Consider the following 16,400-nt stretch of genomic DNA (forward strand, 5'->3'; position numbering starts at 1 on the left):
TGGGATGACAGGATGTGTAAAGGGGAGGGCAGGTGATTCTGCTTAGCCTTCAAAGCAAGCAGCAGGGAGGAGCAGGAAGCAGGCCAGATTCCAATTGGAAGAGAGGGCACATGGGGGAGACCAAGGGAAGGCCTCTGTGATGCGAGAAAGTGTTAGGGTTGGACAGAAATTCCTGCACTTGGGTAGAGTCAGCTCTCAGGAACCCTAGAGCTCAGGCAGGAGGACCCTAGGTTAATAAAGCCCACAGACTATCCCCAGATTATGTTTCATTCTCATTGTCACCTTCCTTTTGTAGGCCTGCTTTCAGTACCATGTCCACAGGGTCTTTCTTTTGGCCACTTGAGAGACATTATGCAGTACTGAGAAAACAAATGAATTAAGGGACAGAGGTGTACTTCAGGTTGGAAAGAGTGAGAATAGAATGGGCTCTAGATGAATTCAGACCAACCTTGTGGTTTACCAGTGATATGGTCTTGGGAAAGTTACCAAGCACCATAAGACTCAGGTTCATCCAGAAAATGGGTTTGATAGACCATTTTTTTAGGACTGTTGTATAAAATGTATTAAAACACCTGGGATGATGCCTGGCATGTACTGGATATTTAATGATTGACAGCTATTTCTAGTATTACTTTGACCCCAGGTGCTACCACTCTCTACTTTGGAATAGTTTTTATTGTCCAGGACATCTCAGAGAATCTGCAACTAAATAGGAAACTGCATTTCCTTGGTGAATATGTATTTGGGGGGAGAGGGGTGGACATGTGTGTGGGTGTGTACTTTCATAGAACAACAGATTAATATGGATAAGAAGACAAGAATTAATGACCTTCTCCTTTTATTTCTCTGTTTCACAACACCAGTTCAACTTTATTGCTAAGTTCTTACATTCTCCAAGAAAATACCTATTGCAAATCACAGCAAGATGGAAGATTTCCCAAAATGTTTTACAAAATGGCAAACACTTGCACTTGAAATGGATAAGCAAAACAACATGTGTGGTCAGTATCATCCATACACTTAGATGTTGAAGCTAACTAAAACTTTTATTACAGGAACAATATTTGAAAATTACCAAAAGGAAACAAAAAGGAATCTCCAAGTCACTCAATGGAAGAGAAACCTAAAGGCAGTATACAATGTGTTCCCTTCCATTCACTGTGCCTTCTACTACTGAGAACACTGACTTCTCTCATCAAACACAGAGGGAAGAATGGGCCTGATTTCACACAGGACAAGGAAACTGCTGGGTGTGGCCCTGAAGCATGCATTGGCCCGTTTCCCTGCCCGCTGGCCCTGGTTGCATCTCATGCTCAGACTCCCTCTCCCTCCTCTCTCAAAGCATCTTCATACAGGGATGGGTAAGAAGTGGGATCCCTCCCATTGGCATTGGCTATGTACTCAAGAACTTTCATCTTGCTGGTCTCAGCGTGGGCCCTTGGACCCCACAGGAACTCATAGCATGCAGGATCAGTGCCGGGCACCTGCCGGTACACCAGGTACTTTTCCTGCACCCAATCTTGGGTGAGGAGCTTCTTGGGCTCCCCAAAGAGGAAGTGCTCCCTTCCAGCATACACTCCCATAATGCTCAGGACTTCCCACATAACCTCTTCAGGGATGCAGTTCCCCTCCATGAAGATTACACCCAGGACTATTATCAGGAGGCCAGACTTGGGCATGCTCTGCTCATTACACTGTATGCCATCATAAGAGAGATTGAGGGAGGTGACAAGGATATAGGAGTGGCTAGTGGGGTCCACTTCCTTCACATCAATGCCAAACAGCAGTTGCATGCATGCAGAGGCTTCCCTAAATATCTCAGGAAAGTAGTCCGCATAATTTTTGATGACACTCCCCAGCATTTCTGCCTTTGTGATCAGCCCCTTGACTCGATACTTGCGGAGCAATAAATGAACCAAATCAATTATCTTGTCATGTAGTATATCTTGGGAAAAGGACTCAGGGTCTATCAGGTCAGGCGAGGTACTTGGCCCCTCCTTTCCTTGGCTGCTGAAGCCCTCATCAGATAGGCTCCCAAAGATGGCGGCCATGGCAGTGGGAGAGGAGGACTCTTCCTGAAGACTCTGGGGAGGACTTGGTGACTCAGCAGCAGGCACGTCCTCTAGAGTGCCCACATTCAGAGTAAAGGAGAAGAAGGCAGCCTCCTGTTCCTCAGCTTGGAGAGCCTGTGCACCCACCAAGCCCAGGTCTTCTTCTTGGGCCTGAAGGCCTTCCTCAGGCTTGCAGTGCTGACTTCTTTGCTCAAGAGGCATGATGACTCTCGTTAGGTCAGCAGGCCAAACTGTGGGAAATATCTGGGTGATGGGGCCCCACAGCCTGGGGAGAGAGGGAGCGTGAGAGCAGACTCAGATGAGATATGAACCATGGAGAATCTAACAAAGGCCTACTTACACTTCTTCTCCTCCAGTGATCCTCTGGGTCCTCCTGGGACTCCTGTCCTCCTGGTTGGCCTGTTCTCTAAAAACCTGAAAAAGGAAGTGAGAAGACTGCTCAAGATGCAGCTGGACATCAGAGCAGGAGGCTCCAGGACTGAGGTAGGGCAGGTGAGCCTGCAAGCTGGGGGTCCCTTTATGTACTGGGGCAGGTGGGGCCATTTGTAGGTTGAGGGTGAACATCTCATCTTGACTGCTGGCACTGCCTGGGCTTCCTGTGTTCTGAGACCTGAAGACATTGCCTGAGACCAAGGCCTCACTGCTCAGCTTTTGGAGCTTCTAGAAGAGGAATCATGGGGCCATCAGGCTGCAGACTGCAAGCACCCATCCTGGCACCCCAGCACTGTCAGAAAGGTGGGCCAAACTCTGTGAGTTTCTCACTTTTTTGGAGTGGATGGTCCCCTCTGTGCTCAGGGCCCTCACCTTTCTCCTGCCAGGGCCTGGAAGACACACCTCTCCTGACCTGAGAAACTCTCAGATCAATAGCTCTTTCCTGATATGAAAGAGGACATGTGGGGATACACATCTGGCCACATGTACACAGGGCCACCCAGGAAAGACAGCAAGGGATGGTGACAGTCAGCTGGGTCCATGTGTCCTCGGGTAAGGAGCCTGTTTGGTTCCCATCTTGATGCCTATCTTGGCCTGGGACCCTCCCTCTGTTGTCCTGAGGCCATCTTCTTAAACCAAAGCTCTATCTCCAGGAGACACCAGAAGAGGAAATCAGGGAAATGGAAACACCCATGGTCCCAGGGACTTCGCATGGCTGACAGAAGGGGCAGGGAAGGGCTGAGTCCCATGTTTTTGGTAAGTGCTGTCCCGTCAGCCCCCACCTTGATTCTGGTCATGGCCTGGGACCCTCCCACTGCTGACCTAAGTGCAGCCCTCTCAGACCAATGCCTCCCCCTCCCTGAGACCAATGATCCCAGCATAAGAGAGGGGTCTCAGCAGATAGTCCTGCACATGCTCTCTGGGGAGACAGCAGGGGCAGAGCAGATTTCTAAGCAGCCCTCTGTGTTGTGGCCAGGAGGAACCCTCAATCCTCCCTCAGGTTTCTCACCTGGACTCTTGCCAGATCCTGGGACCACTGTTGTATTTGTGGACCATATGGGGCTCTTTCTGTTGACTGGAAGTCGTCCTCTGAGAACATAGTGCTCACCTGCCCAAGATTCCAAAACAGAAGTAAAGGGCCCCACATCCCATCACCCCATCATGTGGTTGTCCAGCGCTGACAGCAGAGGCTGGACCCTTCGGTTCTGGGGATTCCAAAGTCCTCCTGTGGGTTTTTCATCTTTATTTCTGCCAGGGCCTGTCCTTCCTCAACTCCCACCCCCTGAGATGAGCGGACACATCCCTTTACACCAAGACCTCATCTCCCTGAAGGTTTCCCAACTTTCTGCCTGTTGTACAAGTGAGCTTGCCACTTGGGGCCACCCGTGATGAGGTCCCTATACAGCCAAGGACAGGGGACAGAGAGACTCTGTGGGATCCCTTCATTATGGGATGGGGGTATCTCCAGTCCTCACAAAGGGGACACACACACCTTGAGTCCTAAAGATCCTGGGACTCCTCCCTCTGCTGATCAGGTGTGGCTCCACCTGCTGACCTGTCATCACCCCCTTGAAACAAGGTGCTCACCTCCCTGAGCAAGGTGCCACCCCCGACCTCGTGGCAGAAATGTGAGCATGGCACATGCCTCCCCTACCTGGGGCCTCCCAGGGATGAAAACAGAGGAAGCAGGGATTTGTGAGGTCCCTTTTTCTTTGGCATGTGGGAGGGTACATTCTTACCTTCAGTCTTCATCAATTTTCCTCTCCTTGACTACCGGCAGATCCTGGACTCCACCCTGTGCTGACCAGGTGTGTATCCCTCTGCTGACCTGAGGACCTGCCTCAGACCAAGGGCCCCACCTCTCTGAGATATGGGAGGCAGAAAGTGAAGGGGCACTACACGGACACCCCTCATGGGATGCCAAAGGCTGCCAGATGAAGCAGATTTCTGGGGCGCCTCCTCTCTCTGGATTTCCTCCAGGTATTCAGATTTACTCCTGACAAGGCCTATCCATGTCTCTCCTGCTGAACTGTGGATGGGTTTTGCAGGCCAAGACCACCATCTCCCAGAGAAATCCAGCTAGGAAGTGGGGAGCTGCCTCTCTTTCCTAGAGTCCTGCCTGGGGCCTCCAAGGACTGATGGCAGGGGCAGGTTTTCTACCTCAGGGATAATTGGTTGCCTGAGTCCTCCCTCAGTGCTCTGGGACTCCTACCTGGGTTGACCTGAGGCTCCACTCCTCAGACCACAACCCACTCCTCTCTGACACCCCAAAGGCAGAGTGAGGATGCACCACATGTGGCCACTGTGCCTTGGAACTCCAAGGGCCAAGGTCCCTACTGACCTGGAGTCCAAGGTATCCTGAGTCCTCCCTCTTCTTCTTCCTCTTGATGCTGGCAGGGCTGCACCCGAGACCCTCTCTGCGGACCCGAGTCTCCATCCCTCAGATTCCCAAGGCTGAATGAAGAGGCACCTCTGTCTGAGACGGCGGGGTGGGGCGGGGGGGCGCTGTCCTGGGGTGCTGGGTCCCTTCAGTTGTCCCTCAGGCCTCGCTCACCTCCCAGCATGGACTGAGCCCTGTCTGTGCTCCCCCTAGGTGGTTCTCATGATACCAAGCCCCTTCCCTCTGTCAGCCCAGGATGCGGAAATCAGGGACCACGTGCCTGGCGGCCATGCCAGGAACTTCCCAGGGCTGACAGCAGAGAAGGAGCCTCGCTCTGTGGGGCCTCAGCCCTCCCTCGGGGTCCTGACCTTGATGCCTGGCAGAACCTGGGTCCTGCCCCCTCCTAACCAGCCCTGCCCTGGTCACACCAAGCTCTGACCCCACAGTCCCCTGAGGCTTAAGCGGCGGGGGGGCAGAAGCCGAGGGGGGTGTCGAGAGGGGACGGCCCAGCCTGAGAAGTCTGTCCCCATGGGGTGATCCAGGGCTGGCAGCAGAGGCGATGCTGGATTTTCTGGGGTCCTCTATCTGGGGAGCGAGCGTCCTCAGTCCTCCCTCAGCGTCTCATCTTGCCTCCTCACAGAGCCTGGGCCCGCTGCCCTCAGCGGATCACAAGCCGCCCCTCAGAACCAGGCTATCACTTCTCTCTGACCCACTAATGTGCAAGTCCGCAGTACCAAGCCCGGAGGTCCTTTGCGTTGACTGCAGGGACAAGGATGGACTCTGGGGCCCCTCTATCAGGATGGGGTGGAACCTCTCCATAATTTCTCAGAGTCTTGAAGTTGATGTCTGGAAAGGCCGGGGCCCCACCCTTTATGGAACTGCCTCTGCCCGGGTCACACCATAGACTAGCAGAGTCTGCTTGAGCACTGAGGTGGGGGATTGTCTCAGCCTGACAATTTGGTACCCTGTTGTTTCAGGGCTGGCTCCGGGGTTGGCGCTGGATTATTTGGGGCCCTCTATCTGGGTAGGAGGCCTCCTCAGTCCTCCCTCAGCTCTCACCTTGCCTCCTCACAGAGCCTGGACCGGCTGCCCTCTGCCACTCTCAAGATACCTCTCAGAAAGACTCTTTCGCTTCTCTCAGATCCCACAGGCGGAAGCCAATGGAGGTCACATCCGGTCCCCATGCTTGGAGCTTCCCTGGATTGACAGCAGGGGCGGAACCCGATTCTGCCCGTGTGGGGGCGGGGCGGGGCGGGGGGAAAAGTAGTGGCGACGGGTGCAGATGTGGTCGAGGGTCATGGGGGTGCCTCAATCCTCCCTCAGGTTTCTGACCTTGATTCCTTGCAGAGCCTGGAGCTCCGTCCTCTGCCAGTGATGTCTGCTCCTCTCAGACCAAGTCTCTGACTCTGAGTCCCCTGAGGTGGCAGTGAGCGGGAGGTGTGAGGTCGGGGGACAACATTGCCAAGGTCTTCCGGGGCTGACAGGAGGGACCGAGCTGGATTCTGTGGCCCCTCTATGTGGGGAGGGTGGACCGTCGGTCCTCACTCAGGAGGGTCCTCCTCTTGGCTACCGGTTCTTTCATGAAGTGATGGGTGGGAGATGCTCTGTTTCTGTCACCTCTGAGCATTGCCCAACTGCACCCCTTGCAGAGAATAGCTGCGGATCCCAGGCCAGGTGCTTCCATGTGGCTTCAGTACCCCCGTGATTGTAGTGACCTCTTGGAGAAGATGCACACCTTCCCACGGGGGCTCCTCCCCAGCCAGAGCTAGACTTTGCAAACTTTTGCCCTGAAAGCTTTATTTTTACGCTGAAGAGGCTGAGTGGCTGCAAGAAATTTGCGGAAGTCCTGCGTTTAGAATTTATCTAACACTTCATAGTTCATTTTAGTGATTTTCATTTTTTAATTCTCATTCAGTGTCAAAAATCATACTTAACCTAACTATGCCTATTTCACTCCAATGGTCAATACTCTAATTTAATCCATTCTTTATCTTCAATTAAAACGATAATTTTAAAAAAGCCAATCTTATCTACTGATGTGGTTTTAGTGGTTATTAGCACAAATTCCAGCCGTATTCCTTTAATCAACCAGTGTTTCCTCCTGTCCTGAAGTTACCCCATGACTACTGGCACCTGTGGTCTGAGACCCTACCCTAGTTTTCCACAGTGAAGGAGGGGCAGAATTTTAAACATTTCTTTCTTCCTATCCACCCCAACTTCCCTGCCACTCTTCCCCCCCAATCACAAGTATTCCTTCAAAATACAATGAAATTCTCAGGGCTCTCTCATGTTTTTTTGTTTAGATTTCTTTGTTGATATTGTTTGCTTGTTCCTTTATTTATTTATTTTTATTCTTTAGTTTTCCAGGGTTGTTTTGGGGAGTCTAAGATAGAAGCCCAAGACTGAACACGGTGGTTCATACCTGTAATCCAAACACTTTGGTAGGCCAAGGCAGGAGGATCACTTGAGCCCAGTAGCTCAAGATTAATCTGAGCTACATAACAAGACCCCATCTCAAAAAAAAAAAAAAAAAAAAAAAAAAAAAAAAAAAAAAAAAGAAAGAAAGAAAGAGAAAAAGAAAAAAGAAGTGAAAAATTAGCTGGGTGTAGTGCACACCACTGCACTCCAGCCTTGGAAATAGAGTGAGGTCCTGTCTCAAAAAAACAAAACCAAACCAAACAATCAAAAACCAACAGATGCCTGAGCTTGACAGTCATCTTGGCTGGTTAAGGAATTATGTCTGTCAATTTTTGAAAAAACAGAATTGCCATCTTTGGAATATTCTATTCCCTATCAATGATATCATATACTGCCTTGTTTATTTGGGTGCTCTTTGAACTGGATATATCAGTACTTGTATAGTTGCCTCAGTAAAAATCATAAATGCTTGTGTTAGTCTTCTTGTTAGGTAATTTTTGGATATTGTTGCTATTGTGAACGGGGTATTTTCTATGACTTGTACTTAATAGTTATTGTCTGTTTTGCAAATCTTTTGATTTTGCTTTATTGATCTTCCATTCACTATTTTTCACATGTCTCTTATTCATTTGACTATTTCAGGTGTGCATTTTTTTGAATTTTCTAGATAGACTGTTGCATTACCCTACCAAATATCACTCTTTATTTCCAATATACATACCTCTTATTTATTTTGGTATCCATATCTGTGGCTTTGTATTCCAATACAACTTTGAAAAATGGCAATGATAGCATACATTTATGACCTGTCCCTGACACGAATGCATTCAACATTTTACAATTAAGTATATTTGCTATCGATTTGATGAAACAAAATTTCCTTCTACTCTTAATTTTCTAGTTATTTTTATCATGGGTGATTACTAATTTTTTCAAAATATTTTTCCGTATCCATTAATATGATCATATGTTTTGCCTCTATAATCTTGTTAATGTAGGGAATCACACTGAAGGTATATTTTAATGTCAAATTGTATTTTCATTCTTTGGATCTATCCCGTTTTTCCATTTAGTACACTGCCCTAATGAATTGGCTATTAATTTATTTAGGATATTTGTTGCTATGTGAGTAACTTTGGTTTAAGTGTTCTTTTCATGGTGAGGTCCTCTTCTGGTATTTGAAACAAAGAACACTAGTCTCAGAAAATGAGTTCCATGATTGCCCATCTTTTTGTATGGTTTTTAAGAGTTTGCTTAGGATGGCAATGCGTTCTAATTATTTGGTAAAACTGGCCTCTGAAACTTTCTTTTCCTGGATCATTTGTGGATGGCTTGAACTGAGAATACAGTTTTAGTTTGTAATGTTTGATTAAAGTTTTCTGTTTCTTTATGGACGAATTTGATCTTTTTTTTTTTTTTTTTCGAGACAGAGTCTTGCTCTGTCGCCCAGGCTGGAGGGCAGTGGTGTGATCTCAGCTCACTGCAACCTCCACCTCCCGGGTTCAAGTAATTCTCCTGCCTCAGCCTCCTGAGTAGCTAGGATTTCAGGCATGCGCTACCACACCCGGCTAATTTTTGTATTTTCAGTAGAGACGGGGTTTCACCATATTGTCCAGACTGGTCTCGAACTCCTGACCTCGTGATCCACCCACCTCGGCCTCCCAAAGTGCTGGGATTGCAGGCGTGAGCCACCGCGCCAGGCCATTTTTTTTTTTTTTATAAAATATAGTTCATTTCACTTAGGATTTCAAATTTAATGGCATGATATTATGATGAAATAACTTTATTATAGAAAGTGTCAGACATGTAAAATAGTATAGTATCGTATACCCAATATACTTGATATTCAGCATCAAAAATCTTCAATCCATTACTAATCTGTTTCCAACTATACTTCTACCTACCCCACATCTCAAATGCTGGAATAATGTAAACCAACTCAGTAACCTTGGATAGAATCCTGGATCCAATAAGCCAGTTCATGGTACAGTGCAGCTGACCTGGCTCTGAGACAGCCTATGGCTCAGAGAAAAGGGTCTGGCTTCAATAGACCAGCCTCCCTAGACCCCTACCTCCTACTCTCTGTTCCAGGGCCCTGAGGTACTGCACGCCTTTGTTCTCTTCTAGACACATGCTCCTATAATACTGCTAGCTAATCCTGCTTTCCAGACACCCTTGGGTCTCTCTCCAGATATCTTCTCTGTGAGGCCTTCTATGAATAACCTTTCTTTTTCTTCATAGAATTTGTGTCTTTATTATTTATTTTTGTAATTTCACTTTCATTTTAGATTCAGGGGGTATGTGTGCAACTTTGTTACATGGGTATATTGTGTGATGCTGAGATTTGTGATATTATTGATGCCGTCACTCAAGTAGTGAGCATAGTACCCAATAGTTGGATCGTGACCTTTCATCATATACAAAAATTAATTCAACATGGATTAAAGATTTAAATGTAAGACCTCAAACTATAAGAATCCTAGAAGGAAACCTAGGAAACACCATTCTGGATATCACCCTCGGGAAATAATTTATGACTATGTTCTCAAAAGCTATTGCAACTAAAACAAAAATTGACAAGTGAACCTAATTAAACTCAAAACTCCTGCTCAGCAAAAGAAACTATCCACAGAGTAAACAGACAACCTGCAGAATGGAAGAAAATATTCCCAAACTACACATCTGACAAAGGTCTAATATTCAGAATCTATAAGGTGCTTAAACAATTGAACAAACAAAAACAAATAACCTCATTAAAAAGTGAATACTCTTTCTAAAATTGCAATCCTTCCTCTTAACTCGTCCCAAACACTTATTCAGTTCTCTAGATTCAATTTGTTTCCATAGTATTTATCACCATGTCGACCAAAATTAAGACTGGTTAGGCAAAAATAAGAGGATAAATGTTTATTGGAAGTCAAATGTGAGGACTGACCTGGGAGGAGAAACCAACAAAGTTGGGAGTGTTCTGGAGTGTCTAACAAGTTGGAAGGGTTTGATGAGAGTTTAGAAGAAGAGAGGAGAACTTTTTATATGGCAGTTGTCGTTTTTTATTAGAGGATGCAATACGGAGGTTAGAATCATTGTACCAAATTGCAACATACAGGCTAAAATGTCCATGTGCAAAACAACCAGTAAAACTTCATGATTTAAAAATAAATCAGCAAGTATAATAAAATAAAAATAAAAATAAATCAGCAAACTTTTCAATGTTGGTACATTACATATTAATCCATATGTAAACAATTTGTGGAATGCAGGATAAGACACTTTACTGAGGGACCGGATGGCACCAGAAATCACAAGACCTCCCCCAGCTGAGTTCATTTGGAAGCCTACCAAAGGTGATTCAGAAGTTAACCATTAAATCTACTGCACCTTTAAGTTTGTTTCATGATTTATTGTGTACCTACCCTTTACCTCACTAGAATATAAGTTCCACCTAGGGAGGAAATGTGTTCAATGTTGTATCCTCAGAGCCCAGGGCAGTGCCTGGCACACAGTACATGCTCAGTATTCATTTATGGAATGAATAAAGAACTGCCAGTTCTATGGTCCTAGTATTTGGAGCTTCTCTGGTACTAAAGTCTCATGGAATTTTCAATCTTTCCAACCACCCAACAGCCAAAGTTTGAATGCTCCACTATCTTCTAATTGTTGGCTCCTGGACCAGGTAAGCATCTGAGTTTTAAGGGGACTCCAAAGGCCGGCTTTCCCAGCTTCTGGTTTGTGCTCCTGGCATCCTGGGTAAATCAGCATGGCAGGGCTCTAACCACCCAGGGCTATCTGAACACTCTCTCCTGTCAGGAGGCAGCTATGACCTTTCCCTGATGCCCTGTTTCTTTTTCCATCTTGTTTGGATCTGCAAGTTAACACAGTAGTCCTTGCAAGGTGGAATCTAACAGCCTAATTGTACCTGTTAGGATTTGGGGTTTCCTTCTCCTGAGGCCCATCTCTGAGCCCCCATCACCTTTGCTGTAGTGCCCACACTTGCCCGTAGTCTCCTGTATCTGACTTCAGTCTTCCCACCTGGGGCTTGGAATTGCAGCTCTCCAATACAACTACTCAAGACTCAGTGCTGAGGCTTATGAACAGTTAATCTTTTATTTAAAATTCTCTACTTAGAAATCCCCTTCCAAAGTATTATGGTTCAGATAGAACTGGCAGAAGATGAGGTAGCCATTTTATGAGTTTCCTAGGGGTTGGTAAATAATAAAAGAATGCTGTGTGAATGAGTGACAAATCACTGTAATGATGAGTTACTTTTCAAATGATCCCCTACGTAATGCCCACACATTAATTAAACTAATCACCTCGTTAAGGTGCCTATGAGTTTTTGCTTTCTAAACTTGATCCAGAGAGGTGATGCCAAACTGTTTTGTCCGCTACCCAAAGAGCCATCTAGGATCTCGGTGTACCCCCAAAATAGTTTGAGAAGACTAATGGGTGAAGCCGACTGTGAGGTCTGTGGTCCTTAGTATACTCCTCCAGATCCCAGAATATCCTCAGGTCAAATTAGGATTTGGAAAGGAGCCAGGAAGGGTAAGGCTTTCTTGTTACCAAAGGATGCAGGCTGTGATGCGTTTGGAAAAGCGTGAGAAGGATCATCTGCTGGATCCAGCTATACTGCCTTAGGCTGGCCACAGGAGGAATGTAGAAGTAAAATGGGACTGGAGGTGAGCTGGAGCCCTGCAAGATGCCATGAACCGAGTGCTTCTAGAAAGAGCTCCAGAGCAGACTGCTTTGTCGCACTCCAGGTGACAACTGGGACACTTAGTGCCCTTTGTTGGAGAGAAATGACAGATGGGGAGAGTGATGACTCTAGGATGCCTAAGTGCTGCAGGGCTAGAGCAGCTAGGGGGTCTCACAGCACCCCACCAACAGCCTCTTCTGGAGGCATTTCCAGAGTCTAGCATATTCCACAGCAGCCTCCTGTGTGGTTACACACCACAGAGGATGGAGGCAATCCTGACCAGGGTAGGGCAAAGCAGATGGGGGCCTTCCTGTGCCCATACATGGGAAGGTCCTGACTGTCTCTGGATGTCTTGAGCCTGCCCACTGAGGGACTGATGTGAGGCCTGTCAGCCATGGTCCTGCTCTCCTAAGAGACCTCTCTGTTCTGCCAGCTATGACTGAAGCCCTGCACTTCACTTTAGCTTCCTTGGCAAGGGGCTGACCTCCTGCATGGTTCTTGAAAGCTGTATTAGTCCATTTTCATGCTGCTGATAAGGACTTACCCGAGACCTGGCAATTTCAAAAAGAAAGGGGTTTAATTGGACTTACAGTTCCACATGGCTAGGGAGGCCTCACAATGATGGGGGAAGGCAAAAAGGAGCAAGTCACATCTTACGTGGATGACGGCAGGCAAAGAGAGCTTGTGCAGGGCAATTTTAATTTTTTAAAAACCATGAGATCTCGTGAGACTCATTCACTATCACGAGAACAGCATGGGGTAACTGCCCCCATGATTCAATTATCTCAAACCGTGTCCCTCTTACGACACATGGGAATTATGGGAGTACAATTCAGAAGGAGATTTGTGTGGGGACACAGAGCCAAACCATATCACCAGCTCTTCCCTGTGCCAATTATCCTGTCAGCCTTTCCTGAGCAAATAAGGAGTCCTGGGTCTCCTTTTATCCTTGATCCCAGGGCTGGAGCTGAACATAGGGATAGCAGGGGCTAGTGGCAGGATGCTTGTTATGTCCCAAGGAAAATCCACAAAATAGCATCAGAGGACAAAGCCAAGGTTGCCCATCACTCAGACTGAGGGTCAATGCAAACGAGCCCTGCAGACATTGACACCTACGTGGATGCAGTGAGAGTCCACATGCCTCATGGGCACTGTGCTTCGTCCTACTTGCCCTACTATGTATCTGGTTGCCAGCCTGCTCAGTGGAGCTGGCTCGAAGGAAATCGTTGAGTCACCTAATGTGCTGAGAATAAAAGAGACCAGGCCAGGCAGGTACACAGCAAGGCAGGGCACATGTCTGGACATAATAGCAGCCTCTGGAAGACTGGAGTTCTGATATCCATGTCAAATGGTCGCTATAGCTTAGCCTGGGCAACTGTACTTGGGCCATGAGCTGCCAGGGTACCCTAAGGGTCAATGGAAGTCTTCCTGGAGGCTGGACTTCCTGGCACATATTTGGGGTTCTAAGCCTGCTTCAGGCTCCACCATCTTCTCACTTGATTTATCTCTGGGATCCCTTTGTTTTATTTGTGTGTAATGCATTTTATCTTGCTGTGTTACGTACTTCTTTGTAGCCTGCCCCAAATATTTTCTGAATGAAGCAGGAGTGAAAAAGAGGGGGAGGAAAATAATGAGCGAAGTCCCTTCTCATTCCCACTTAACTCTTTAATGTCTTCACCTCATCTGCATTCCCCTCTGGATCCCCAATGTCCTGTTAATGGAGCACAAGCTCATTGCAGGGGTCGTGCTTCTGAACTGCAGGTGTTCTGAACTGCAGCCCATCTGGAGCTCTTAATGCAGAAACTTCTCCATCTTCACACCCTTTATCCTAGGACCCACCTCTCCTCCACGGCATTTGTCTCCATGTCATATGGATAGAACTGGAGAGAGGCCATTGGGTAGGATTCTGTTTCAAGCTCTCACTGGCACCACCACTTGGCTCCTTTAAGATCAGTCCTAGGAGCATATTGATAGGGCAATAGTTAGCAGTGGAAGATGGCTAGCACTCCCTTGTTTGTGGGTTGCAGCTCAACCCAGTACAGAGACAGGGCTTTGAATCCATAAGAAAGTAAGTTTGAATATAAGCTCTGTCGCTTATAAGCCCATACATCAAGTATCCTTTATATACTTCAGTTTTCTCATCTGTAAAATGAGAGTAATAATAGTACAACTTCAGAGTGTTGATGTGAGCATCATATAACATGCCACTTGCATGTAAAATGCTTGGCCCTAATAACGTGGTCATTAATAAGTGGCTATTATTATTGCGTGCCCACGATGTACCTTCCCCCACATTTTAATATTCCTGAACCTGTATATGTCTTATGATCCACATGTGCATTAATTAATGCATTTGTTTTCTTTTCCCCTTGAAAATCTGTTACCATGGATTGTTTAATCCCACATCTTTGAACTGTATAGACATGATATAACTTGTTCTAGTCCTGCTTGGGGCAATAACAAGGGCTACTGAACCAGGACCTGGATCAACACATAGGTCTGTGAGAGTTGCTTTCAAGACTTCCTCCAGGCTCGCCCTCCCTGCATCCAATCTCACACCCCAGAGCTCTGCAAGGGAGAGTCCTCCAGGTGAACACACTGAATGCCAAAGAAAAGGTCCCGCAGTGTGCCTGACCCTCGCTGCCCAGGTTCACATCTCTGAGGAGTACTAGAGCCACATTCCAAATTCTCCACACCACTGCTTGCACTCCACTGGGATGGCCCAATGGTTATTTTAAAAAGTACATTGTTCCTTGCACAAATGTTTTTGTATTTTGAAAAAGCCTAGAGTTACCTACTTTCCAAGTATAAATCTTTTTTGTGCCTAACATGTTGTCAATTTTCTTTTCTCCCTATCTTAAATTTAAAGGAGCAGATTTTTGTATTTTTAGTAGAGATGAGGTTTTGCCATGTTGACCAGGCTGGTCTTGAACTCCTGACCTCAAGTGATCTGTCCACCTCAACCTCATAATGTGCTAGGATTACAGGCATGAGCCACTGTGCCTGGCCCTACAGCTCCACCTAAACCAAAAAAATATTTTCTTTGCCTTGCTTCTGCATGCACTTCATAAAAGTTCTGCCCTCATGCCCTTTTGGTGAAGCCCTGGACCAGTTGTGGTTTTATGCTGCCCAATTAATGAATTGCTGTTTGCTGAAATAAACTCTTTACACTATTAATTTTTCTAAGTTTATCTTGTAACACAACTATTTTCGGTTTACTGTATATGTTTAAACAAATAACTGATCTCTGAGTGATGAGAGATGGAAAATAAAGTGAGCCCTAAAATTTCCTTAGCTTACTGCCTGGAGGACAGAGTAGACAGCAGGAAAGCCTTGATGTTTTTTGAGTTGAGGAGGTAGAATTGGGAGGACAGGGAGACTAAAAATTGCAGAACAAAATAATGAAGAGGAGAAAGCGGTACAGAGAGAAATCTCCAGAGCTTACATGGGCGTGAGGATAGTTCTTGTTTCCTCTACTCAGAGTGCAAAACCTTATAAAGCATGGGACATCAGCTAAAAATCTTAAGAGGGTTTTGTCCAGATTATGAGGCATTATAAGCTATAGACTAAAAACTGCTCTGATTTCACCTAAAACGTTAAGAGCAAGACTTGAAAAAAATGCCACTATTTTCAAGAAACTTACCCATGCTGAAGAATAAATCCCAATAATATTTTATAGAAATGCAAAACTATCCAGCACTCAACAAAGTAAAATTCACAATGTCTTCCATCCAATCACAATGATCAGTTTTGTAAAAAAGCAGAAATTAGGATCAACAATGAGGATAAAACACACACGTGACACCGATAATAGAGATTGTAGGCAAAGACATTTAAAAAATTATGAATGTATATGAGAACCACAAAGCAGAGGGGAAAATAAGGGATAAAAAAATACTTGAGGAAATACTGAAAAGTTTCCAGGTTTGATAAAAACTATAAACCCCAAAATCTGATAAACTAAAAAAAAGAAATCACAAAACAATAAACATGTATAAAGGTATACCAAGGCACTTGATAATCAAATTGTTTAAAATCACTGAGATTTTAAGAAGAAATCACAAGAAACTTTTAAAAGTAACCAGAGATACAAATTATGTACATTACCTACAAAGGAACAAAGATAAGGATGATGGCAGATTTCTTTTGAAAGATAATGAAAGCCAGAGGAGAGTACTATATTTAAATATTGAAGGAAACAAATACAAAAGACGCAAACTTCTATATTGATGAAAATATATTCCAAGAATAAAGATGAAACACTTTTGTTTTCGGAATGCAAAATTAGAATGAATTTATCACCAACATATGTGCACTAGAAGAAATGTTAAAGCAAGTCCTCCAGGCAGATGGAAAGTGATGCCAGAGAAAAATCCGGATCTACACAAAGGAATCAAGAGCCCTA

General features: G+C 45.8%; 1 protein-coding gene and 1 long non-coding RNA gene across 3 annotated transcripts; one reads left to right on the forward strand and one right to left on the reverse strand.

Moving 5' to 3' along the window:
- Nucleotides 1-821: 821 nt before the first annotated feature.
- On the reverse strand, nt 822-6,046 carry MAGEA11 (MAGE family member A11). Of its 2 annotated transcripts, none has more exons than XM_055268224.1 (5): nt 5,944-6,046; nt 4,846-4,958; nt 3,514-3,612; nt 2,413-2,486; nt 822-2,337 (listed from the first exon to the last, which is right to left on the reverse strand). In XM_055268224.1, exons 2-5 carry the CDS (start codon nt 4,939-4,941, stop codon nt 1,314-1,316), a joined length of 1,293 nt encoding a protein of 430 aa, XP_055124199.1. In that variant the 5' UTR covers nt 4,942-4,958; nt 5,944-6,046; the 3' UTR covers nt 822-1,313. The 2 variants fall into 2 exon arrangements, with proteins under 2 accessions (XP_055124199.1, XP_055124198.1); XM_055268223.2 differs by having other exon boundaries at nt 4,846-4,980; nt 5,944-6,026.
- LOC129475830 (uncharacterized) lies at nt 1,239-7,043 on the forward strand. The gene is made up of 8 exons (XR_008654857.2): nt 1,239-1,361; nt 2,429-2,807; nt 2,891-3,056; nt 3,158-3,260; nt 3,760-3,864; nt 4,285-4,484; nt 5,525-5,815; nt 5,959-7,043. It is a non-coding gene; the product is annotated as an uncharacterized lncRNA (long non-coding RNA).
- Nucleotides 7,044-16,400: the final 9,357 nt, after the last annotated feature.

The sequence above is a fragment of the Symphalangus syndactylus genome, chromosome X (genome assembly GCF_028878055.3).
Source record: "Symphalangus syndactylus isolate Jambi chromosome X, NHGRI_mSymSyn1-v2.1_pri, whole genome shotgun sequence".
Lineage (NCBI taxonomy): Eukaryota > Metazoa > Chordata > Mammalia > Primates > Hylobatidae > Symphalangus > Symphalangus syndactylus.

Excerpts from the sequence above, each read along its gene's own strand:
- MAGEA11 (XM_055268224.1), bottom strand. The coding sequence starts at position 4,941 with ATGGAGACTCGGGTCCGCAGAGAGGGTCTCGGGTGCAGCCCTGCCAGC. Across the intron at positions 3,613-4,845 it reads CAGGATACCTTGGACTCCAG|GTGAGCACTATGTTCTCAGA; the intron begins GTCAGTAGGGAC and ends AATCTTGGGCAG. Across the intron at positions 2,487-3,513 it reads AGGATCTGGCAAGAGTCCAG|GTTTTTAGAGAACAGGCCAA; the intron begins GTGAGAAACCTG and ends TTCCTTTTTCAG.